Raw genomic sequence first — 27320 nt, forward strand, 5'->3', positions numbered from 1 at the left:
GCATGACCTCAAAAATGTAATATTCCCTTTAACATTTGTCTTCTGCCTTTTAATCAGTTCTTTATCAATATGTAAACAGTGATTCAAAGGGGAAGAATAGTATCAGATGTTTTAGCAAAATCCAAATATATGAAATCAACACTTAGGTGATTAAACAGATCTTTGTCAATCAATCTTGATTTATGTGAGTGCATGACTTACCAGGTAATCCCTTAAATACACATCAGGCTTATTAGTCTATAGTCTTTTGGTTATAGCTTTTTGCATGTCTTACATAATGCACATGTTATAAAACTGGTCACATGGGCTGTGATTCTCCATTGTGGTTTTGTTGCGGTTAGATCATAGTTGATCCACAGTTTTGGTAACCTGGATGTCAATAAAACCAAGTTTTATAGGTAAAAATGTCAAAAATTGCACAAGCAAAACCAGCACTAAAAGAGAACACGAGTCCTCACCCTTGAATATGGCTGTGCTTCTTTTTGTGTTTTTGGTAATTCCGAATGGGCTTTAAAGAAAATTCTAAAAATACAGTATCGTTTTGGCCTTCAGGATTATCTTTGCTAGTTTAGAGGGCTATAGTTATAGGATTTTATTAAAATTTACAAAACATCATTAATATGTTTCTGCTGACACATATCGACATTGGATTCCTTTATATTCCCAATACTGCATCTGGCATATTTAGATACAACCAAATCAAGTAGAGAATCCATTCTAATTGATCCATTCACCTTTGTAGGATACGTTTCTGCTGGTAGGAATAAAGATATGAATCCTTTTAGCAGAGCCCTTACCATTAGCGAGTCCTCGCATTGCTATTTGGAAATTGTAGCAGTAACTGAGCTATTCCAAACTGAACTACGGTAGTTGTAAAAAAACATTAAATTTAACAATGCAGTCATAAAATCTCATATGAAGAAATTTGGGTGACTTACATTTCGCTGGCAGTTCATACCCACAAGTTATTTTTGCTTGACCAGTGGCACAACCTCCCAATGTGCGACATTCAGCGCTCAGAAAAGGCCCCGAAGCTCTGTGTATACAGCCATCCACTGAAAAAGAAAAGCTTTCAATTACCATCACTTATGGTGTAAAATTGGGAAATTCATTTATAAACGACGTCCATTTTTCAGAAGTTGACAACGCTGCATATCAAAATTAAATACAAGTCAGATGCCGCACTGAGGGTGTAATTCTCCATGAATTTAGAAGAAGAAAAAAACATAAATAAAAAGGAATTAAAAGGGTTGTCCGGGACTTTACTATTGATGTCCTCTCCTCAGGATAGGAAAATGGAGCATGTGGCGATTTTCTCCCGCAGCGTGTGATCCGCATGCCAGGAGAAAATGGCATCCGCATGCTTTTACATCTTTTGCTAATGCATCCCTATGGGCAGCTTTGATTTGCGGATCACCCGCACGGGTTCCGCAAATCGAAGCCAAAAATGGACATTGGCCCTAAGAGTGAAGAAAAACTTTTATCAGTGGAAGCTTAAAAGCAACCCAGAGGTCTAACATTAGACAAGCCTTTGAAGCTAATCAATTGCTATAAGGGTCTACTAATTCTATTCAGAAATGCCATTTTGAATGTACTTAACCCCACTCTCCTTTATGATCCAGTTCATGAGACTGTCTCAGGGCACAACCAAAGTGAGAAGGAATTTGAATGCCGCAATAGCCACATGTGTCCTACCACTCCATTTAATGTCTATTGGGTCAATGTAAACAGCTGAGTGCCGTACTCCGTTTTCTCTATCAGCCCCATACTCTTTTAGTGGAGCAGCATCAGGAATGCCCTACGCCCTGCCAAGTTCCGAAGGCAGTCAAGGGGAAAAGGATCCTTGGAATCCCCTTTCTAGTGACTAATTATTGTGGGGGGAACCCCCCCTCCCCCATCATCCCAGAGATCAAACATTTGTCAACCATCTTGTGCACAAGTAATACATTAGCCTCTGTAGAACAGAAGCTTTAAGACTTAAAGGGGTTGTCTTGTGAAATCAAGTGGGGTTCAGCACTTCTGTATGGCCATATTAATGCACTTTGTAATATACATTGTGCATTAATTATGAGCCATACAGAAGTTATTCACTTACCTGCTCCGTTGCTAGCGTCCCCGTCGCCATGGATCCGTCTAAATCCGCTGTCTTCTGGCGTTTTTAGACGCGCTTGCGCAGTCCGGTCTTCTCCCTGGTGAATGGGGCCGCTCGTGCCGGAGAGCTGGTCCTCGTAGCTCCGCCCCATCACGTGTGCCGATTCCAGCCAATCAGGAGGCTGGAATCGGCAATGGACCGCACAGAGCCCACGGTGCACCATGGGAGAAGACCCGCGGTGCATCGTGGGTGAAGATCCCAGCGGCCATCTTGGTAAAGGAAGAAAGAAGTCGCCGCAGCGCAGGGATTCGGGTAAGTAATAAACTTTTTATTTTTTAACCCATCCCTTGGGTTTGTCTCGCGCCGAACGGCGGGCCTATTGATAAAGAAAAAACCCGTTTCGGCGTGAGACAACCCCTTTAAGCTGATGGACTATGATTACACATAGTTACTGGAGGGAAGAGTAGACTGTGGCTTAGCCATGTGTAAAGAGAAGATCTTTCCTTGTTGGAACTATGTATTATTACAAGTTCATGCCCAATACAATATTAATTGCAATAGCTAAACAAAATAGTACACTAATTAGTTTTGTCATAACTGCGATGTGGATTCCTACCAGCTTCCTAACATGTACTAGTGACAGCTCCTCTCCTGATGGCCATGGAAGACTGAACATGGTAGGCGCTTTCAATGTGAATTATTGTATTTGTGCTTTGCACTCTCATGCAAAAGCTAAAAACGCTTTAGACATAATGGAGGATCCCAGGGCTGTCATGCATGGATTCCAGTTAAGCCCTGCCTTCTTTAGAATGCAATTTTAAAAGTTAATACCAGGGGCGGATTAAAAAAGCAAAGGAGAAGCGATATCTGTCATTCACCCTTTCTCTCCTTTCATGATCCACATCTGATTTTGGCTCTAAAAACTGCATCAAAGCCTGCACGTGACAGGATCCTCAAAGTAAATATTGAACATTAAGAAAAAAATGTCATTTTTGGGTGCACAACCCAACGAGCATGCCTATGTGTGATGTACTGCAGATAAATAATATTTAGAATTTTAGCAGCCAAATAGAAGCTTTTGAAGAAATCTAGCTTAAAAGGTTCTGGAACATAAAGGTCCATTACTAATTTGAGCGGTCGGCCACTTTATTAAGTATTTTGGGCAATGTTTTTGAAAATAAAGTAATTGAAAGCAAGCAAGTGAATCCTTTCATTGATCTCAAACGATTACCATTAGAGTAATTGCAACAGTTTGTTAGAAATTATCTAAGATTTAGTTCAAAGTTATTTTAATCCCTGTGCCAGGATACAGTAAGCACAAAGCCAGAACAGACTACATAGAATTACATTAAAGACATGTAGTTTAGGCCATTAATATGATAACTGAGCAATTACAATCGTACTAAACTTTTTGATGTGTTGCCAATTATGAGGGGATCACGATGAGTTAAGAGAATAGCATGTGCTCGCCCATGCAAAGCTGGGATGACTTGGTTATCATCTCTGCTATCCTATTTTTATACCATTCAGGCCTCAGAATAGTTGACACATTTTTTCCTCAGGCATAAGTCTATATGCATTAGCATCTATGTCCGATGGCATCTTCTGAGCATTGTCCTGTGATATGATCACTCAGCACTGATCACTCAGCACTGGCCCTAACAGGAATGTCACACCGTATCAAAATGCCTAGTCACTGTACACATTGAAAGCAGACAGCCTGTGATCTCTGCCCATGACATTCTCTGGGAGTGATATAGACACTTGCGCTAATCTAAATATTACTCATTCCCTCGTGCCAACAAATGTCCGGAATTACCGCTATTGTAGAGGGACTCACAGGGTCACAGATAGTCAGAGAAAATCTATTTATTGGCCATATGAAACATCATAGAGAACTGAAAAGGTTCCAAAATCTGGTGCCTGTTATATGCATTGTTGTCTCAGGATGAGGTAATGAATAGAGATGAGCGAGCATACTCGCTAAGGGCAATTGCTCGATCGAGCATTGCCCTTAGCGAGTACCTGCCCGCTCGGGAGCAAAAATTCGGCTGCCGGCGGCGGGTGAGGAGCGGCGGGGAGGAACAGAGGGGAGATCTCTCTCTCCCTCTCTCCCCCCCTGCTCCCAGCCGCAACTCACCTATCACCCATACCGGCAGCCGAACCTTTTCTTCCGAGCGGGGAGATACTCGCTAAGGACAATGCTCGATCGAGCAATTGTCCTTAGCGAGTATGCTCGCTCATCTCTAGTAATGAATCAATCAAAATTTACCGTATATTTCTTCTCATGATAGGATAAAAGCCAGTTTACATTAGCATTACGTCGACTGATTTGGGCAAGACCAGTCGCTTATGTAATGTCTATGGGGGATGCCAACATGCCCAATCATTGTACTCAAGGGGGATAAGCTACTGCCAGAGGAGTCTAACAGAGGCTTATTACCCTGTCCCTCACTACTCGGACATAATCTTATTGACTGGAAGTTAACAATGAAGGTTCCCACTGAACAACTGCAGGCAATGATCTTGAAAGCCATGAGAAACTGATTTAGAGAGAATACTGGAAGATTGTAACACTTTTTACTTTACAAAGAATAATCTTGATTTACTGAACCTACAGTATAATTACCCATATACGTAAAATATTTGCTGCATAAGAGGGAATGTGTCATCACCAGACAATGACTCATTGCTTAAATCTTAAGTCTTTATGTTAAAGATATTTTTCTTAAAATCTTTGTTTGTTTTAAAATCTTTGAAAATAAAACCTACGGTAAATTCTGTAAAGAATAAATTTCAGTGATGAAAAGGTGACATATTTACGTATTTGGTGTCCACAGGGTTAATTTTGTTTTATTCTTTAAACTCTCAACAGAGCAAAAACTTTTACTACAGAAAAGGAGCTCTGGGGGAAGGGGCAATCATCCCTTAGAGAGGAGCGTCCCGTTTGACACTTGAGGCCCAAGGTCCACGGGCGGATTTTATTTATAAATGATCCGTGCGTCTTGCTGCCCATAGGGATGCATTAGCATCCGTAGGGCAGCTAAAAGCATGTGGATGGGATTTCTTCCCGGGGTGCGGGTCGCACGCACGGGAAGAAATTGCAACATGCTCCATTTTGCTGCGGGTCTCTTGTATGGACGGCTCCCGCGGCTTCCATTGAAGCCTTTGGAAGCCGCCCGTATCCGCGGCACAACCGCAGCTGAATTTCTGCTCTACCGCGGGAAAGCAGGAATTTAAATTTTAAAAAAATGCAAGGCACAGTACATCCGCCGGGCCGAAGAAAGAAGATCCGTCCGCGACGGAGGGGAGATTGGCAGCGTCCGGACAGGTAAGTTAAGGATTTTCTGGCCTCATGTCTGTGGCAAAGGAGGGATCCGCTGCGGGATTCTGCATGGAGAATCCGCGCAGGCCCGAATTTCTCCGTGGACATGAGGCCTAAGACTAGGTTGTGCAGGCTTCAAAAGACAGAAGAACATTTGTCTATCCAAATTGAACATCCCATACCCTTAGACCGGCTTCACATGGACGTATTTGCATGAGCAATATGCAGTTAAGACAACCCATTCATTTCAATCAGTTCATTCACATGCGTGTACTTTGTGTGCACATTTCAGCAAAGTGAAAAAGCTATAACATGTTCTATATTTCTGTGTATTTGCACACCAAATGTTCTGATATTAGTCAACTGGCGATGTGCAAATGTGCGAGCAATATGCAAGGAGATTTGTACAATAGTGCATAAATGCGCTGGAAAAAGAACACTTCTGGAACTAATTAGCCATTTAAATCAATGCGTGTGTTTGATGCATGCAGATGAACATGCCCTGCGGCATACTCCAATATGCGTGCAAAAATGCCTTGTTCATAGCATAAAAACGATGCACTTAGGCACTCGCAATTGGGTATACGTCCATGTGAAGCTGGCTTTATAGTTAGGGGATTACAGGAAATGGGCTATTGAGCTTTCATTGTATTTGACTCACTGTCTTTGCAGTACCATCTGGGAAACAAAGATTGAGGACTGTGTGTTAGGTCTCCTATATTTTTCTCCATTTACTCTACAATATTGCTTGTACACTATTTGTATATCACGTTATCTTGTCATATGTTTTATCTTTTCATAAGCATTGCATAATTTTTTTTATTAAAACTTAAAACGTTAATAAGTGTAGCCCTAGTTGTGCTGAACTTATAACTTCAATAGGTTAACACTTTGGCTGCTTGATAATATTGAGTGAATGCGGATCCCGGCTTGTCTTCTGCATCCAGCTGTTCTCTGCTCGGAGCACCCGGCTGTTATACAGCCGAGCGCTCCGAGCGGGGTATGGAGAACAGAGCTGGACCGCTCTGTTCTTCAGACCCAGCCTGTCATCAGGGAGCGGGATACAGCTGAAACAATAGTACCCTGTTTCCTTGAAAATAAGACATAGCATGATTTTCCAGAATTTTTGAGGATGCAAAATGATTTTTCAGGCTTTTTGAGGATGCTTGAAATATAAGCCCTACTCTAAAATAAAGCCCTGCTAACAGTTAATTAAAAAAGTCAATTTAAATAGTGTCCAGGCAGCTATACATGTAAAAAAGTTAAACCTTTTTGAACAAAAATTAATATAAGACACTGTCTTATTTTCGGGGAAACACGGTATCAGCTGTATCCCACTGTGAGATCCTGATAGCATGCTGAAAGACATCGATAAGCAACGGCTTAACAAAAGCTGCACAATGTCAGTGCAGTTAGACACAACGATTATCGCTCAAAAGACGTCTTTTGAGCGAATTTTGAGCGATAAGCGTTGTGTCTAAATGGGCCTTACGTGGTGGCTGCATTTATCTGTGGTTTATGGACTGTATTGGTGAGTGCTTTATGCTCAATTTTCAATCTGAGTGGAGGGTGAGCACAAGGGTGAGTGAGTGAAAATAGATTAACAGTTGCAACTACATCACATCCTGGCAAAGTTCGCATGTGACAACTTGGTGGTAGCATCACAAATTTACAAAGAAAGGTAATAGCCAAGTATAGATAACATAGGAGCCATCATTCACAATAAGTGATGGTCACAACTCACTTTCTATCCCTCCCTCTGCAAGGTCATAGAGCATGCTCACAACAGTCTACTCTACATATAGAGAGTGGCTCAGTGGTTGGCCCTCTTGCCTTGCAGCGCTAGGATCCCAAGTTCAAATCTACCAAAGACAGCATCTCCATGGAGTTTATATGTTCTTCCCATGTTTGTGTGGGTTTTCTCTGAGTACTTTGGTTTCCTCCCACACTCCAAAAACATACAGATAGCTGAATATAGATTGTGAGCCCCAAGGGCTACAGAACCCAATGTCAAGTGCTGCGCAGCGCAATATGCATGCACTAAATAAATTAAGGTCTATGTATATAAAGCCAACAAATCTATTCTGTCTATGTCCCATGTACAAAACAAGAAGTGTCAGACTATTATTTGGCTTAGCAGCTACAAAAAACAGAATACTTTAATTAAAATTAGGAAAATGTAAAAAAATAAAAAAAAATGGAAAAATGTTTTTGTAAAAACTAGGTCATTTCCTAATGACAAGTTCCCTTTAAGGGGTTTAAGATGCAATCAAACAAAATAAGCTGAATAATGTTTTTTTCGCCTTCCTCTGGATCAACAAGGGGGATAAGGGGTGGTGGAAACAGGCTTTTTTCATCCTTGCATACTTTGTTAACTCAACTATCAATAGCAGTGGAAAGGCAATACAGAAGTTAAGATATATTCGCACTCTGCAGTAAAGCAGAAAGCTGCAAAATTATTATTGCACTGCAGCAAACCTTACAAAAAAGGCAGGTAAATAAATAGGTTTTGCAGTAATGAGATTGTGATTTTGTAAAAAAAAAAAAAAAGATAGCTCTAGTAACATTGTGCTATAACATGTAAAACTGAAATTATGTTTGTTTTTTTTCCTACATCCTGCTTTCAGTGCTCTGGTTTCCCCATTGAAATCAATGGCCCTGTGTGAATTGGTTTTTATAAAATCCCAATCACTACAGCGTACCATCTGGCCACCGTGCATGAATACCGCTATAAAGTGTTATAGGTGTATTATCTTTGTGTATAGAAGAAAATCCATACAAACAAAGAGATAATGACTTTTCCATGTGTTTAATAAAATCCTCCTGTGTATTTACAGCGTTTAAGCCTTTAAGGAATATTATTTTTCTGTACACTGTCACTTTCCTTAAAGTCAACCTGGATTCCAGGCAGCATCAAACCTAATAGCAGTGGCGGTGTGTAATAGTGCAGATACAGCACAGGGCATCTGCTGGCTGCTAACCTGAGATACCAGACCTCTGTTCGCACAGCTGAATGCTGACATTTTGCTGTGATCTTTAAACCGTGCTCTGCTCAAGTGGACAACAACGCACAGATTATAACAATTGATCCCAAGGTATTTAGTTCATCTCAATTTCAACTCCACTATTTTATTCTATATTTCCGCAAAGACGATTCAGAAGCCAAGACGCCTGCAGTCTGTGTAGGACACTTAAGAGAGACGGCTCAAGGGGAAAAAACAGCTTATGGCTGGAATCACACAAGTTTTTTGGCATTTTTTGTGACCGTTTTTGATTTAACGTTTTGTGCCAGGGCTGTATCCAAAAAGATTAAGTATGAGAGCTGATTCACACAGGCACATAATCGGGTTGTGTGCTGTCTGTATATTTCATGGACAGCGCACGGCCCATCATAGCCTATGAGGATATTCACATGCCTGTAAGTTGCTCCATTTCCTATTCTTGTTCGCTTTCACTGACAAGAATAGGACATGCAATGTGCATGGTCCATGCCTATCGGACAACATACAATTGACCGTATGAATAAGTCCATACTCTATCCTACCAAAAATAATTGGACACCTGAGCAAGAATCAAAAGTAGTATTTATTTATATATGTTAGTATTTATTGGGGTATCCTTTGGTCCTAATGAGATTGGATACTCTGTGGCATACTATGCTACTAATATCTGATAAATGTCAGCTGGTATCTTGCAAACGTCTGGTGAGTTCTCCCATAGAAAATGGACACTGTTCATATTTAATGAAGCAATGTTCCAGTTCATCCCAAAGATATTCTATAGGGTTCCTCTCAAGATGCTGTGCAGGACAGACAAATCATGGAACATACATATCCATAACATAAAAGGTGCGTTGTCTTGCTGGAAGTATTACTGACCATTCCCAGAGTATTGCCACAATGTTGACCGCACATTATAGAATGTCAAGGTTCACCTCCATATTTACGATTCTTACAACCAGCAGAACGAGACCGTGTCATGTAAAACATCCCCAGACCATAATGGAACTTCCGCTATACTTAAAGGGGTTGTCCCGCGAAAGCAAGTGGGGGTATACACTTCTGTATGGCCATATTAATGCACTTTGTAATGTACATTGTGCATTAATTATGAGCCATACAGAAGTTATTCACTTACCTGTTCCGTTGCTGGCGTTCCCGTCTCCATGGTGCCGTCTAATTTTCAGCGTCTAATCTCCCGATTAGACGCGCTTGCGCAGTCCGGTCTTCTCTGTGTTGAATGGGGCGCTCGTGCTGGAGAGCTGCTCCTCGTAGCTCCGCCCCGTCACGTGTGCCGATTCCAGCCAATCAGGAGGCTGGAATCGGCAATGAAACGCACAGAAGACCTGCGGTCCACCGAGGGTGAAGATCCCGGCGGCCATCTTCACAAGGTAAGTAAGAAGTCACCGGAGCGCGGGGATTCGGGTAAGTACTACCCGTTTTTGTTTTTTTTATCCCTGCATCGGGTTTGTCTCGCGCCGAACGGGGGGGGGCTATTGAAAAAAAAAAAAAACCGTTTCGGCGCGGGACAACCCCTTTAACTGTTGGCACAAGACACTTGGGCAAAAGACATTTCCCAGGCATCCACCATACCCGGGTACATCCATCTGATTTGAAGATGAAGTAGCATGATTCGTCACTTTATATAACATTTTTCCGTTGCTTAACTGTCCAATGACGACGCTCCTTTTGATGGGCCATTGCATCTTCGAGAGAACTTGCCAGGTGTTTGCAGGATGATATTCATTGGGCCCATTGAAAAGTCTGGGCTCAAACCCAGCGTGCACGACATTATTATTGTTGCTGCTTTTTTTCTCTCTCCCACCCCGGACTACGGGCTTTTGAGGGGTGCTGCTGCATATTCTGTTTTTTCTGGGTTAGTAGAAAGTATGTCACGGAGAGTATCTGATACCATTAGGGCTAAAGGAGGCCTCACTAAAAACCCAAAATAAATTGCTTCTTTTTGTTTCAAAACTAAAATTTCTTAAAAGGAGTTCTATGGGAAATATACTTCCTTGAATCTAGTCCAGGAACAGCACCTACACTCCAAGGGCTGATTCACATGGGCGTATTTGCATGCACAATACGCAAAGAATAGAAGCCATTGATTTTAATAGGTTCAATCACATTTCCTTCTTTTGCGCACGCATTTAGTGCATGTGAAAAAATTTTGTACACATTTGCAAAGGTCCCCATAGAAGTCTATGGGAGGTGTACAAATGCGCCTGCAACATGCTGTGCAATTCCAAGGGGAAAAGAACATATCTGGAACTCATTAGGCTAAAAAGCATTTTAAATCGGGGTGTGGTTGTGTCCAATGCGCAAAAACCCATGCTTCGTTGGCGTAAAAAGAACAGTAAAATACACCGGTACACGCACATAAATTGTTCATAGGCTAAGTACCTTGTGTTGAGATGAGCACAATTGCACATACGCCTGTATGAAGCTGCCAGTAGGCTAGTTTCCAACACAAGGCCCTGCAATTTAGATCTCCCTCTCCTTTCCGAGGAGGCTCACCGGCTTATTTCAGTAACAAGTACTCTTCTATGTCTCAACATTAGCTGTGGCAGAGAGAAGAACTGCCAATATTTAAAATGAGCGATTCAGCCAGTCTCCTGCAACCATGTAATGGGGAAGGAAGTGTTATATCATGTGACCCGATGCAACAACCAGGGACAAAGTGGAGATGTTGTTACCTCTAAACCTGGACTGGATTTGGGCAACCCCTTAAATTGCAACTTATTTTAGGTTCCATGTCAGGGACTACACTCTGTAGATACAGTATGAATATATCTGATTATAGATGCACATATGTATTAGCCATTGCAGATACAGAATTATAGGGGTCTGCACAGGTAGCAGTTGTACCTGAGCCCTGACAGCTAAGGGGGCCATAGGTCTTAAATACGTAGACACCAGTTTTATAAATATCACATTGCAGGTGGTGGCTCTACTATAAATTTATCATTTCGACCAAGGAGACTTAAAGCCCATTTACACAAGCCAATGATCGCTAAAAGAAAACCGCTAAAAGGCCATTGTTTTAGCGATAATCGTTGTGTCTTAACGCGCAGCCATCGTTCACTGCTAGCTGATCATTAAATTCAGTCCAACCTAAAAATCGTCATTCAGCCTCATCAGCAGTTCTCCGCGGGTAGTGCTGATAGCATTGTTTCCCGCTGGAGAACAAAGGATCTGAATACAGATATTAGTCTTTGGGCTATTAACTGCTTTCAGCTATGGCTTCATTTGCACACTTAATTGCTCTTAAGTAGCCACTTAAACGTTTATGCAAAATGATTGCTCAAAGTTGTCATCCTATCAGCTCATGTAAATGGGCCTTTAGGTTGAGTTACCTTTCTGAGGCATTTTATGCATTTAAATTAGTGTCTGTTTGCATATAGCGAGACACATATTGGTTCAGAAGGTGTGAGCAGGGACCAGCCTGGCCCCATCCCCATGACTCTGAGCCCTGTAATAAGCAGGTCTTTAAAGTATATATTTTATTCTTAAAGGCTGCAGCATTTCAGAATTAGTAGTACATGGCTGCACTGCATGTGCCTGCCACAAGTTTTCGTTGTCCATGATGCAGACAGCATAATCCCGGGGATAGGTTCTCTTTAAAATATTTGTTTACTATAACAGAATTAATTACATTGCAGTGCTCTTCTCATAACACACATCAGAGTTGTTAGCCTTCCTTCTCCCTCAATATCCCTTATCTCACTCTCACAGTACTATGTGCATAATATATTTATTACATATGTGTATAGGCAGACACCCTTTACCAAGTGCAGCCTATAGACACAGGCCTACTATCTCCATCGATAAATGTCATCTGGATATTATTGGATGAAGTTTTTCCATTTTATAAATTGTTCCAAAGATGCGGAAACAGATCTTATCGAAAGTAGACAGCCCCCTTACACCTCTATTTTCCAACCAAGCATTTCCACCAGGCGGGACCCGGGAACACTGTGTGGGATGGGAGGCAAGAGAGGATCCAAGAGTCCACCACATCCTTAGTGGTTCTTCAATACGGTCATTCCAGGAACTAAAAATTAGTTTCAGTGAACTTTCTCTTTCCTGGCTGGAATTCTACCAACTGCATTCATTCCTTGCTACTCAAGGTAACAAATGCTTTTGAATCCTCCCCCACAATCTTTGAGACTCTGTTTACTCACCTCCCCCCCCCCCAGCCCTTCCACTCTATTTATATATCTGTTTATTATCCCCCCCCCCTTTTCTCTCCCCCTTCTATTGTTCCATCTTCGCCTTTCCTCTTTGGTAGATTTTATTTTGGATGGTACTATGTTAGCTGCCTGGGATCTACTAGCACAACGCAACTCAGCAAAAGATCGCTTATGTAGGTAGTTGCTCCATCTTTACATTGAATAGCTCAATACTCTGTGATTGCCAGAGGGAGTTAAGAATGGCGCTGAATCCAAGTTGCTCAATAATGTCTTACCCTATTAATTTGTCCTGTTTAAGGGTCCTGCATGACCTACTTGCTAATTTGTACGTATTTTTATTTGCTAAAAATCAATAAGAAATGATTAAACAAATTGTTCCATAGGAGAGATTGCCCCAAGTCCTCCTTAGGCCGGCCGCACATGGGTGGGTTGGATTTTGCATGCGGGAGCCCACAATGGAATCCTACCCCATCTCGGCTGACGACCCCATATACCTTGCATTTTCTGTATTGTGGATGGCGGCTCTCCATTGGTCATGTGCAGTACAGATTTTTAAAAATCTTTCTATTTCCTGCAATGACGCAGGGACCCATGACCTATCTGCATTGTCTGTTGCGGGTTGGACGGCTTCCAGGGACTTCAATGGAAGACGCCTGTGCGGAATTCTCACAAAAATAGAACATGCGGCGATTTTATTTCCGCCCGCAGAAACCAATGTCTGCTCATGCGAGCGGACATGCAAATGTTCTATTCTTGTAATATGTGCAGAATACCGTGAATCGTCTGCGCAGGTGATCTGGCTGTGTGCAGCCAGCTTTACTGGTAATAAAAATAATGCTTCCACCCTATCTGGATCTCCAGAAAGTACAACTTACCTAAACTGATAAGGTGAAGGGGTATCTCAGCATTGTTTAGAGATCATGTATAGTCCTCCATATTTATTTTACAATAAAAAAATACTGTGACAGCTCCTCTTTATATGTCACTCCTCTTAATATGTCATGACCTTTATTTATAAGCCATTTTCATAGTTGATGAATCAATTAGGTTTCTGCCATAGTAAAATTAACATAACAGTTTATTAGAAATGTAATTGCAAATTTCCATTTGTTCATATAATGGACAGACGACAGATAGATTTTACAAAATTATATAAAACAAAGATTTAATAGACCAGTAAAGAATGAGACGATTTTATGAGACGTCCCCTGAGGAATTAAATGCCCAGACACAGAAAGAAAAGCATTGTCAATCTACAAAGAGGACCTGCTAAATAAGGGAGGGAACTATTTAGCTTGTTTGGGGACTGCATAGCAGCGATCAGCACAGACAGGAATCTGACGGGCAGACTAGTTAGCTGTGATCATATGATTCAAGTGCAACTTATAGAAATTGATAAAAATGAATGGGGAACTCCCAGCCTTGTTTACAGGTCATGCATACTCCTCTATATGTGTTTAAAATTAAAAAAAATACTGTGACAGCCCCTCTTTAGATGACTGGTTGCTTTCTATTGATGTCATGACCTTTATTTATAAGCCATTTTCATAGTTGATTGAAATTCATGGCACAGTAAAAGTGACATAATTTATTAAGAAATAGGATATAATTGCAAATTATCATTTCAATAGATAGAGAGATATAAAAAATATATATCAAGAGATATGAAACAGATATAGAGAGATAGATCGATAGATAGAGATATTACAAGATGGAAAAATGTAATCAGCCAGTAAAGAAGGAGAGGCTTTTATTTAACAACACCAAGTCAAAGTATCACAGCACCGTCCCCTGAGAATCAAATGCCCAAGCAAGGAAAAAAAAGCATTGTCAATCTACAAAGATGATCTGCAGAATAAATGAGGCAACCATCAAGCTTGTTTGAGGACTGCATGGCAGTGATCAGCATAGACAAAGCACCCTGAGGAATCTGACGGGCAGACAAGGAATCTGTGATTGTATCATTCCTTTCTGTATTTTAAAACAATGCCTCTACTAGATTTCTCTGGGATTTTAGTAAGAATTTTCAATGTCTTGAGCTCATTTTCACATATCTTGCAGAATATAGTTTCAGAAAGCAAAATAAAGATATATTTTTACAAGAGAATTTCTTTTTTTCGGAGGTGGAGTTGGAAGCTGGCAATAGTTCCTCAATAGAGTGTCTCTCTTCAAATGTTTAGGTGTGCGTTCAAATAATTGCGGAAATGCTGCTAATTTTTCACAGTGTTAGGCCTCATGTCCACGGGCAAAATAAGAATTAAAATCCGCAGCAGATTTTAACTCTTCTCCTGCCCGCGGATCCGCGCCCCATAGGTATGCATTGACCACCCGCGGGTAGATAAATACCGGCGGATGGTCAATAAAAGTGAATAAAAAAAAAAATGGAGCATGAAAAAATCTGGACCATGCTCCATTTTCGTGCGGGTCTCCCCAAAAATCAGATTTTACTCACCACCATTTCTTCTCTTCGCCGCGGCGCCATCTTCTCTCAGTCGCGGCCGGATCATTTTGCTTCGGGCCGGCGCATGCGCGGGGCACGTCACCGACGTCATCCTGCACATCCGCCGGGCCGAAGAAAGAAGATCCGGCCGCGATGCAGAGAAGATGACGCCGCAGCGAAGCAAGGATCCGGAGCGTGCGGGAGGTAAGTTTATTCTGATTTATTCTTATTTTCAGCGCTCATGTCCGCGGGGCAGGAGGGAACCGCTACGGATTCTCCATGGAGAATCCGTAGCGGGCCTGATTTTCCCCGTGGACATGAGGCCTTAAAGTTTACTATCAGAGCGCATGGGATTAAAACAAATCCCAATCGCATGTAGAGGGGGAAAAAACTCTGCAGATTTTCTACTGTAACTGTAACCTACGGATTTGCTGCAGAAATTCCCCAAATTTGCAGCATTTCCACAATGTGTTAATGTACCCTTAAAGAGGATAATATGATGAATGAATGCACATGAATTACATAAATATATCATTTAGTCAGATTCTGTGTCAGTGTAAGGCTTCTTTCACATGAGCACATATCGGCTGGCCGATATGTTCTGTGATCTGATGCATTGGATTCCAATACATCAGATCACATGGGCACATTTTTTGTGAGACGTAAAAACACCCAGCCAAGCCAATACAGCGCCAGGCGTTTTTACGTCAGACCCAAAACATAGTTCTGGAACTGTTTTAGGCCGGAATACGTCGGTCGTTGCATGAGCTTCTATGGGAGCCCATGGCAGCGGCCGTAAGTGGGAGGGAGTTGCTAAACTTCCTCCCTCTGTTTTCCTGCCCCTGTGCAGACTCACCTGTCTTCCTCCCGGCTCGTTCTGTCTAATGGGAGGGGGCAGGACAGGGGCGGAGCCAAGCACCAGAAATGGACGATGGCCTGGTGAGCTCGGGCATTTGCGCCGGGCTCACCAGGCCATCTGAACGGGCACACAAACATTTGATTTGTGCGCCCGTTCACCAAATCTTTCTCAACCGACGTAGCGTATATTGGCCACTCATGTTAAAGAAGCCTACAACTGTTTTTTAGCAGATTAACTCATGAGATTTCACTCAAGCCTGGGCCTGACACTCAGCAATGTGATGACGTTCTCTGACTACATACCCTGTCATGTTTGTATAACATATGTACATTATTTCCATTCTACTTAGAATATTTGTTTAGTCGAGGAGAATGAAAAAAAAAAAAAAAGGAGCAGAAAGAGGAAATTATTTTTATAACTGAAAGAATTCACTTGACACTTCCAAAATGATGAGATTTAGGAGGCCGGAGCCTCATTGTTGGTGTGATTTTACCACACATTCAGGTTAATGCTCTTGTCAATGAACGTTTACGTTCTCGTAATGCCATCACATCCAAAATGCTGCTTTCTTTTCATTTTTTTTTTCTTCTTTAAGTGACAATACATGAGGCAAACAGAAACCACTTTAGACTTGAGAAAGCCCTCTAGTCAAAACCGTATCAGCAGATGTCAACTGGCAGACATGTGCGAGAAAGTGGTTTAAAGCGGCAGTCGGCAGATTAGGTTTTCTACTAAATACGTTAAAGTGACTTAGCAGCACTTAGACCTCTTCAGACATTTTAAATCTCAAAAAAGCCTGACTGAGTGACAGCCTCCCGCCACCGCACCGGTATGCTTCTCAACTGTGTTTATAGATCAATTTACCAATTTAAATACTAGACGAACCAACTTTACTTACGGCTGTGCCCCCTTACGAGTCGTCTTTAAAACAATATACACATGTATCATGACATTAGCGCTCTACAAACGTGAAATTCTAAAGCAAAATTCTTAGCAATGGATAAACAAGCCACAACATATCAAATGTATTTATACCAAAAGCCACTCGAAACAATGAAGTGGATTTTCTTACGTCTGCTTCAAATTACCACCGTATCACGATAATTAGAGGCTCACATTTTTTACCTAAAGAAAACATTTGGGAAGAAAGATTGGCCTTCCTTTCACCTCTTTCGCTGCGACCACATCAATCTAAAACATTATTTATTGTAACTGGAAAACAATTGTGGTTTACGTATTTGGCCGAAATGAACAAGATAAAAAAAAAGTATGTTCTCACACACACACAAAGAATTGGCCTGCGGAACAAGTCGAAATAAACAAAAAAACATTATAAAAAAAGGAAATTGTTACTCTGCAGGGCTCCACATCGAGGGCTGCGATCTGTAAACAAATACGTCGACTCCCTAGATTCGAGTTTTGATTGTGATTGTCACCGTTCGACGGCTGGGCTCAGGTAGATAGTCTTTACATTATTCATCATGCAGATAATTGATATCCACGCTGAAGGAGCAGTGGAAATTAATAAAATAATAAGCTCTTATCAATCTCTGCTTGGGGATATGAACAGCTCAAAAGGTTAACCAATCTGATGATGGAATTGTGCTCCACTTAACACCCTCTTGAAAATCACCAGTCACTACTTCAACTTAAAGGAGCAGCGTCACTTACTTAACATTTTGGTAAACAATAGCTGTAACTCTAGACAAGGGTCTCAGAGGTCTTTCTACTTTGCTGCTGTAGAAATAAAGCAGATTTTTTAGGTGCCCTTGCTTTCAGAAATAAGTCAGCATCAGACACTTAGCCTGAAGTGTGTGTGGCCTGAAAAGTTTCCTGAAATCATCAAGATTTCTTGGAAAAAACAGGAGCTTTACAGCACTGTGTTTTAGGCAAGTGTAGAAAAAATGCTGCAAAGACAGACTTTTTATTTTTTTTATTTTTTTTTTTTTTAAACAGAAGCCATCTAATTGACTCCAAATTAATTCTGCGGCAGGACAACAACCCCTAAACATAGTTCTTAATAACACTGGGTTTATCTTCAGCGTAAAACGTGACAGGGAGTCCTGTAAGCGATGATACTGCCCCCATAGAGCCCTGATCTCAGCATAGAGTCTGTATGGGATTACGTAAACAGACAGAAAGATTTGGGCAATCCGACATCCACAGAAGATCTGTGCTTAGTTCTCCAAGATGTTTGGAACAACCTCCATGCTGACTTCCTTCAAAAACTGTGTGCAAGTGTAATTAAAAGAATTGATGTTTTGAAGGTAAAGGATGGTCACACCAAATATTGATTTGGATTCCTCTTTGTTCATTGACTTTGCATTTTGTTGTTTGAAAACAATAAAAAAAAAAATATATATATATATAAATATGTAAATATGTATTAAGTCATTACATATAGTATTTTTCAGCAAACTACTAGGAGCACTGCATAAGGCTAGTTCGCATTGCCTTTCCTGCCTGTACCCAGGCTTTCTGTCACGGGGTTCTGTCTGAATTGTTAAAAAAAAAAAAACTACTAATGAACACTTGTCAGTTACTATAGAAGTGCTTCTCATACTCCACTCCTGGTGATGTCATCGCCCCACCCCCTTGTGAAATCATCAAAGATCCTACAACATATATAAAACACAGAACCCTGACCGACAGAAGAACAACACAGTTAGGGCTCTTGAAAATGGGACAAAAATAACAAAATGAGAATACAACTAAGCAGTTATTATCTCAGACACAACTCAGTGGTTCTGACAGAAGACCCCAACCTACCGCCACCACAGAGATCCAGTGGGCTGAAGAACCTGTGGTGATATCACTGTTGTGGGAGGAGCCATTGTGCAGTTTGATAGAAAGGGCTGGATAAACAGCAGCTACTACCAGGACCTGCAATGATGCCACCATCATGTGATCACCTGTGTTGGTGGAGTTGTAATTTTCAATCGTACATTAAATAGTACCATTGAAAAATACAACTTATCCTAAAATAAACAGGACCTCAGAGAACAACATCGATGCAAAATAAGAGCTATGATTAATTTGAAGCAGAAGCCAAAATGGGAAAGAAAGGGCTACATCCTTAAAGCGGCTGTACGGCATTTATAAGTTATCCTTTATCCACCAGATAGGAAATAACTTGCTGCTTAATGGGAGTTCCATCACTGGGGCCCACTGCCAATCTTGAGAACTGGACTCCTCTGTCCTGCTTTCATGTTACTGTGGGGGTCGCTTCTCCTCCTCCTATGACAACACTGAATGCAACGCTGACCAAGCATGTGTGATAAACGTTCCATTAATTTTATTGGTGCTGATGGAAACAGCCAAATGGCACTTGCAGAAGTGTCTCTGTTGTCCCATTTTAAAGGAATGGAGTTCTAGTGAGCTTGTGAGACCAGTGCTTTATTCAGTCTCCTCCTCACTGTGGGGATGCAGTAAATCTGCAGTGAGGACGATAGGGTACAATGAATCCCCGTGAGTATTGCGTTTTCTTTTTTTTACCTAACTCGAGTATAAGCCGAGGGGGGCTTTTTCAGCACATTTTGCTGTGCTAAAAAACTCAGCTTATACTTGAGTATATATGGTCATTGTTCGTCTGAAAGCAGACTTTTGTAGTTATTGAACTTGAAAGAAAGCTAAAAAAAAAACATGAGAAACATAATTATCTAATAGATCCTCAGACTTGTTTTGATGGCCTAAGAACATACTTACTCATATGAAGTGAATAAATTGAGAGAATTAGATTGTCCCCAAATCTTCTATAAGTGCCCTGGACTGTTTAGTCTGCATTTGTTTTCCCACAGTTGTTTCCTTCTTGTGGATCACTTTGAAGGTTTCATTTTCATAAGGCAGGCTTATACTAAATTCCAACACATTTCATAATATCAAAATGCCTTATACAAAAGCCTAAAAAGAATAAATTGTACTCCCTAACAAAGGAATTACAGAAAATGCCAGAGGGCTTCACAGATTCCAGCCATGAGAAAAATAAATGTAATTTTACAACAAAAAAAAAGAGAATTGTTAAAGTGATAGAAGCAACATGAAATGGTTTAGCCTAAACTACAATATAATTTCTATCAAAACAGGATCAATCGTTATTATTTTACACACGAAATGTATATTGAATCAATAGAAAATACAATTAACTGTCACAGAAGGCTATTACAATCGTATGTCTATATATTGTTAAAGGGAGTACCTCATCTGATTGAACTCGCCAAGCAGCTAATTTCCTTATACCAGTCTAAGTAAAGTTTTTTCGAGTATTTCCGTACTCGGGCGAAAAGATTTGGGGGGCACCGTGGGTGAGTGGGGGGTTGCAGCGGGGAGTGGGGGGGAGAGGGAGAGAGAGAGGGCTCCCCCCCTGTTCCCCGCTGCTACCCCCCACTCCGCCACGCCTCCCCCCGCCCCACGGCGCCCCCCGAATCTTTTCACCCGAGTACGGAAATACTCGAAAATCGCGGTGCTCGATCGAGTAATTACTCGAAACGAGTACGTTCGCTCATCTCTAATTAAGATGCATAAGACTCTTAATACATTTGTCACATTTGAGGGAATCTCCATGCTGAAGCTATAATTTATACCAATTTCTGATGGGCCTTTGAGGCCATGCCCTTGTTGTGTAGCCCCACCCCCACACTTTGTGGCCAGAAGGCTGGCATAAAAAGATAAAAAGTCCCAAATTATGGCGTACAAGTCTTAATAAATATGTCCCAGAGTGCTCTGATATGTCAAGTTGCATTATACAGTAAGTAATATGCACAGTAATGGTGCCCAGTAGTCAATTCAGGAAGTATACCATAAAAATGCTTCAGTAAAAAACTACCGTAGATACCAAGATAATGTTTGCCAACCCGGACTCCTTTAAACTGCAGGGTACATTGAGACCTCAGAGCGTACCAGCATCAAGGCTGGTCATGTTTAATGTACAGTAGACCTAATCTGCCCAAAGATGCTTAACAAAGAGTCAACACATCAAGCTAGAATGTCATGCCAAGTAAACATTATGGAATGCTTCTTCATAAAAAAAAAAATGAGTATATGAACCAATATCAAATGGTCAATGTATGGCTTTTGAATTAATGAATGATAAAAGTTTAGATACCTTTGCAACTAGTGTCAGACCATGGCTCCTGGGACTATCAGAGGAAATGATCCCAGGCAACAACCTTCCATCTAAGCAGATCATGTGCACATAAACCTTTAATTGCATAATTGAATCTTTTTTGCCAGCATTGTACACATAGAGCATATTATCAATATAATGTAATAGGGAAAGTAGACCCTTGTGGCAAGTGATCTAGCTTAAAGTCAGCTGAGGTCTTCAACTGCCCTCCAAGGATCTATTGTTATGTTAGAGCCTGGGCCTATTGGAGAATCCTTAGCTGCTTCCGTGACCATGTTTGCAGCCCATAATTCAAAACACTTTATTACTACTACAGTACATACACATACGCGGGTGATTACTGTACTGTGTGTGTGTACAATGTAGAAAGTGCCACTTATGTGTACTGTATAGTAATGTTGTTTAGGCTTTTTGCATACAGTAGTGCTATCAATATGTATATAGCATACTGGTACAATTTAATTCCATAAAGTAATGTCATACTACTTCTGTGTAGGGGGTATATTTACTCTCAAGCCAATTTAAAGGGGTTGTACAGGGATTGCAAGTTATCTCCTATGCACAGAATAGGAGATAACTTGTTGATTGGTGAGGGTCTCACCACGGTGACCCACACTGATCCCAACAATGGGAGTCCTATGTCTTAGTCCTTCCTCACTGTGGGATTACTGCACCTACTGCAATGAGCAGGAGACTGAATGTAACGCTGGTCACACAAGTGCACTGCGGCTCCATTCAATTTTTTTGGGACTGCCGGAGATAACCCAAGCGGTAGGTGCTTGAGTACTTCTGCCATCCCCATTTTAGTGAATGTAGCAGCAGCTGAGTATGCTTGGCCAGCACTCTATCCTTTGTGGGGGAGAAGCAACCCCATAGTGACAGGCAGAGGACGACACAGGACCCCTCATTTTTTGAGAAAGGTGGGTGTCTCAGAGGTGGAACCACCACCAATCAGCAAGTTATCCCCTAACTTTTTGGGGGGATAACTTGTGATCCTTGTACAACTGCTTTGGGCTGTGTTATATTTTATGGGGTAGGGGCACAGAGTTAAATTCTAGGTGTGAGTATGTGTACACAAGGGAAGGGGAAGAAATAACATTACCCTGGGTATGGGAAGGTCTAGGCGAATTTCTTGGAAATGGCCGCTATTACTGCTACCATCGGGGCAGGCCGCCTCCTTTCCCTTACCCTAACAAGGCAAATGTATTTTTTAAGTCATTTTCTTTTATGTGCAAAGTTTATTTTTATATTTATTCATTGCAACATTGACCACAATAGCCATTTTGTGCTACACCACCTTTAAAACTATAGAGATATGATTTACTCTTGAGTCTTGGCTGTATATATACTTCAGAATCCTTAACACATCATCTACATAACAGTACAGCAGCACATAGTAGTGTCAGAAATTATAGTGACGATGAACTCCCTGGACCTGCACAATAATGAACAGCATAAGCACAACTGCCTGCAAGATCTATATTTTTGCTAAATAAATCATAGCAATTTGTTGAGAAAAGTATATCCTGAGAGGAAGATGGACAGCTACTATAACTGGCATGTCAGCAGCGTGGAAAGAAAAAAAATAGCAAGCCATGCTGAAATCTCACTGCAGGATACAAAATCCTAAATAAGCTGTATACAACAAGACTGCATACAAATCACTGCTACCCGTATTAATAATGCAGTGTCTGGGAGATGCAAAATTAATACCAGCCAGCTCGACCACAAGGGTGTCTGGGTACCAGCGCAGTTGTAAAAGTGGAAACAGCGTGTTTGTAAACAGTATAGTAGCTGGCCAATTGAGGGAAAGCCAACGGATCTAGATTTCCTAATGAAGATGCTACTTCTAAAATAATGGCGTTGCTTATACTCATTAGATTTCATGTTCATATTCAGATTGTAACGCTTATTTAACTTTTTAAAGACTGGAGTATAACATTTACAACATTTTGGATGGAGTTTAGAGCAGAAATGTGTTTTGTATGCATTAAGACTGTATACAGAGTATTTAAATCATTGAAAGTTAAAGGGGTTGTCTCGAGGAAGCAGTGACATTTTTTTTTTTGCCCAGTCCCCCTAATTAAGCAAACATTACTAAGCCCCCCTGTAAATGACTTTTCTAGCTGGTTTGTACTCACAGTTCCAGCGTTTCAGCAACTTATAAAAACTTTCCCAAGATGGCCACCGGCTTTTTTCCCGTCGCTTGCTGTAGCCCGACGTGCGCGCTCCCGAGACGCTACCAGCTGTGTCTCCCTGACAACCAGACGCCCCGCAGCCGCCGACCGGACCCACCGCAGCCGCCGACCGGACCCACCGCAGCCGCCGACCACGGCACACAGTCACCCACCGCCAGGCAGCAGGTAACCGGCGCTAGACCCCTGACAACAGACGAAGGCCCCCCCGACCCAGCGGCAGCCCCCCCCCCCGGCAGAGCGGCATCCCCCCCCGGCCCAGCGGCAGCCCCCCCCTGGCCCAGCGGCAGCCCCCTCCCGGCCCAGCGGCAGCCCCCCCCCCCGGCCCAGCGGCAGCCCCCTCCCAGCCCATCACTTACCTGGGCGGCAGGACGGCGGGACAGCTGGGCGGCTTCTCGGGACAGCTGGGCGGCTCAAGTTTCTGCACCTTCCTCTAAGAGAGGATGGTACAGAATGGCCGCTCCAGCGCGCTCCCGAGAAGTGACAGCTCGTCTGCGCATGCGCAGAAGAGCTGTAGCGGCTAGCAGGCTGAAGCAGCTCGGGCTCAGAGCAGAAGACCGGACTGCGCAAGCGCGTCTAAAAAAGCAAGTCGCCAGCGAATTTAGACGGAACCATGGAGACGAGGACGCTAGCAACGGAGCAGGTAAGTGAATAACTTCTGTATGGCTCATATTTAATGCACGACATATATTACAAAGTGCATTAATATGGCCATACAGAAGTGTATAACCCCACTTGATTTCGCGAGACAACCCCTTTAACCCCTTGAGTGGCACGCCCGGAAAATTTCCGGGGACGAGCTCCACTGCTCATAGCAACATAGCCCGGAAGATTTCCGGGCTATGTATCACTATGGGAGCTGCAGAGCACAATGCCACAAGCTGTGACAGTGTGCTCTGCCTGCACAGACCCACACAGAGCAGTGCAAGGGCTTTGAAAAACCAGCAGAAGATATTGCCGACATGTCGGCAATGTCCTGCTTTGTTTACAGGTTGCCATAGAGACCATCGGCTTGTCAGAAGCAAGCCGATGGTCTCTGTGGCAGGGAGAGCTGGTTGTTAGCTGTCAGAGGACAGCTAGGTACCTGCTCTTACAGCAGAGATCAGAGAAAACCTCCGATCTCTGCTGTGTTAACCCTTTACATGCTGCAGTCTATGTGACTGCAGCATGTAAAGGGTTGTCACTGCAGCATGTAAAGGGCTGTCACCATCGGACCCCTGGAATGTGATCAGGGGTCCTGATGGGTCCCTGTGGAAGTCCCCTAAAGGGACAAAAAAGAAAAAAAAAAGTTAAAAAAAAAAAAGTAAAAAAATTATTAAAAAAATAAAAAAACACTTGTCTCCCTTTACTTTGTAAAAAATCAAAAATACAATCACACATGTGGTATCTGTGTGCGTCGTAATGACCCAGAGAAGGAAGTTAATACATTATTTAACCCCTTAATGACATGGCCCCTTTTTTTCTTTTTTCCCCATTTCTTTTTTTCCTCCCCCCTGTTTAAAAAATCACAACTTGTCCCGCAAAAAACAAGCCCTCATATGGCCATGTCAATGGAAAAATGAAAAAGTTATGGCTCTTGAGACGCAACTGCAAAACTAGTTGAAATTCAATGATTAGACCATTTTAAAAAACCTGCCCTGGTGGGAACGACAGGGTGGTAGGAAACCTGCCACTCAAGGGGTTAAAGGGACAATATCACCATTTTTTTTAATTAAAGTCAGAAAGAGAATCATATTCTATTTTTCTAATTTGCTTTTATTTTCGCATTGTAGATTTTTTTTTTGTCTATACATGACTAGGAAGGCGGTCATCATGCCTGAGCTGCATTTAACAGCAGTTAGGCTGGGTTCTCACGGGACGGTAATCCTGCAGAAATCTCGCGGAATTGCCACACCAAAAAAGAACTCGAGATTTCCGCAGGATAAGCACAGCTTCAAAACCTGCGGCCTTTAGCCGCAGGTCTTGAAGCGGCTTCACTGCCTGCATCCGTTGCGGCCATCCCTCCCCATAGAGAGGAGAGAAGCCGTTGCGGAAATGAAAAATGAATTGACATGCCACGTCTTGGTTTTCCACGTAGCATGTCAATTTCAGTGCGGATTTTGCAGAATCTCGCCTACTTTGCTGGCTAGTCCTGGTATTAGGAGCCACAGGCGGAATTGCCGTGCGAACATTCCACACGGAAATTCGACGGCAATTCCGTCCTGAGAGAACCCAGCCTTAGATATATTATTTTACAGCAGCTTCATGGGCCACTCACAGAATGGACAGGAACCGACTCATTGCATTGTATGGGAGACTGTTCTAGACATGCCCTGTGATCTGGGCAGAAGGTATTTTGTAGGTAGGGGGAGAAGATAGTCACAGTTTATACCTATTGTGAATGGTATATCTTGTGTTATCTACATATAGGTGTTGCCTTTGATGTTCCTGAGCTGACAGCTGCAAAGTTTTCTCAACTAAACAGGAAGTATCTGCCTATTATTAAGATCTATAGTCAGTGAGGAAAATACAGTATTTTAGGGTTTCTTTTAAATATAGATTATGATCGAAAATTTAAAAAAAAAATAAAAACAAAAATCTGCAAAAATTCTTAAAAATAAGTTTACCACAAAAATGTGATTCATACATTAGGTCATTTTCTGATGACAATTTCGCTTTAAGCATTCATTTATGGATTAAAAAGACAAGCTGGGGGGAGGGGATTATAGAACTTGCATTATTTTAAATATTTTTGCGTATCAAATGTTTATTGGCAAGCCAATAAAAGCTATCACCTCTATTATATTGCTATGTTCCGTTATACAAGAGAATGTAACATCATAGATTTTTCTGGCTAACACGGTACCATACTATTTCTGCCCTACATATAGAATTCTTAGATAATAGAGGGGTTCTTCCTTCAGGATCCTCATTTCTTGGCAATAATGGAGAAAAAAAAAAGTTACAAATAGTATGTCTCTTGCTTTGGGGAATCTGTCCAGGTCTGCATTACACAGTCCAGCCCACTGATTTGAATGGGTGCTGTCTAGTGCTTCGTTTCTCCTCTGGTACTGCTGCAGGAAAATTCAGAATTTTTGTAGATATGCTTATGTAGTGGCCTGAAATACATATATCTGGCCCCTCCATAGTTGTCTATAACTATTGTAATAGTCATGGCTTTAATGTGGATGCTCTGTGCAAACTGTCTTGTCACTAGTTATGTGTATTGCACAGCTGCATCATGTAAGAGGTTAATGTCTTGGAATGTCTGGGATATGTCTGGAAAATGTAACAATTTGTGTTGTCACGGGAGTATGATTGATATATGTGTATACAAGGTGCAAAAAGGGAGAGAACAGTCAGTCATCAGAGAGAGAGAGTGCCAGCCACATGGGGGTAAATTCAACCATCATGTGGAGAAATACGGAAGCTAAAAAGTGGTACCTAGAAGCCTATGCCCCCTACCCTAAAAGCATGGAAGGAAACGAGAGAGTGAGCCACCATCTAAGAAGCCTTCTGAGAAAGTGAGTGTTCAGTAGAGTGTTCTTGTCCTCCTCCGGAAAGTGTGTGTCCAGAAGCGGAGTAATACAGATAACTAGGACTGTAGGCCCGATTCATCCTGTGTTTCCTCCCTGACCTCCTCAACTGTTTTCCTGCACTGGGGTGAAGTTACCCACAAGATTTGTGAACCTGCATCAAGCAGTTCATTCTTCATAAGTAAAGTTCCCGGTTGTTTTCTGTTCCCAAAAACTGTGTTTTACCAGTTTATTGTGTGTGGACTTCTTATTTCCCATCAGACATCCTGCGGAGTAAGGAACTGTGGCGTCACCCATGACAGAATTCTTCCAGTCCACTATATTGCTTATTCAGGTAACCGCTGCCCTAGCGTTGCCTGGAGAGGCCTTTCAGTACCTTGGCCAAGTGTCACACGCATCCCTCAGGGGAGGAGTTAGTAGTGCCACCGTGACATCCATAACATCTACCCCGCCATCTCCTCAATGGTATGTCTTGTGTCCTGGTTGCTGCACATATATTTACTGTCCTGTTATATGAATTGATAAAAGTGATGTGACTGACAGATGAAAGTGTTCCTTTAAATTTTAAAGGTGATTTTCT

At 42.0% G+C, this 27320-nt stretch overlaps 1 protein-coding gene across 2 annotated transcripts in view; it reads right to left on the reverse strand.

Moving 5' to 3' along the window:
- The window catches only part of MACROD2 (mono-ADP ribosylhydrolase 2), a 1963046-nt gene that overhangs the window by 1149306 nt on the left and 786420 nt on the right, over positions 1 to 27320 (reverse strand). For both annotated transcript variants that reach the window (XM_066595626.1, XM_066595625.1), the window contains exon 5: positions 939 to 1055. In XM_066595626.1, coding sequence (XP_066451723.1) covers positions 939 to 1055 — 117 coding nt within the window. The remainder of the gene's footprint in view (positions 1 to 938; positions 1056 to 27320) is intronic.

The sequence above is a fragment of the Eleutherodactylus coqui genome, chromosome 3 (assembly GCF_035609145.1).
Source record: "Eleutherodactylus coqui strain aEleCoq1 chromosome 3, aEleCoq1.hap1, whole genome shotgun sequence".
Taxonomy (NCBI): Eukaryota; Metazoa; Chordata; class Amphibia; order Anura; family Eleutherodactylidae; genus Eleutherodactylus; species Eleutherodactylus coqui.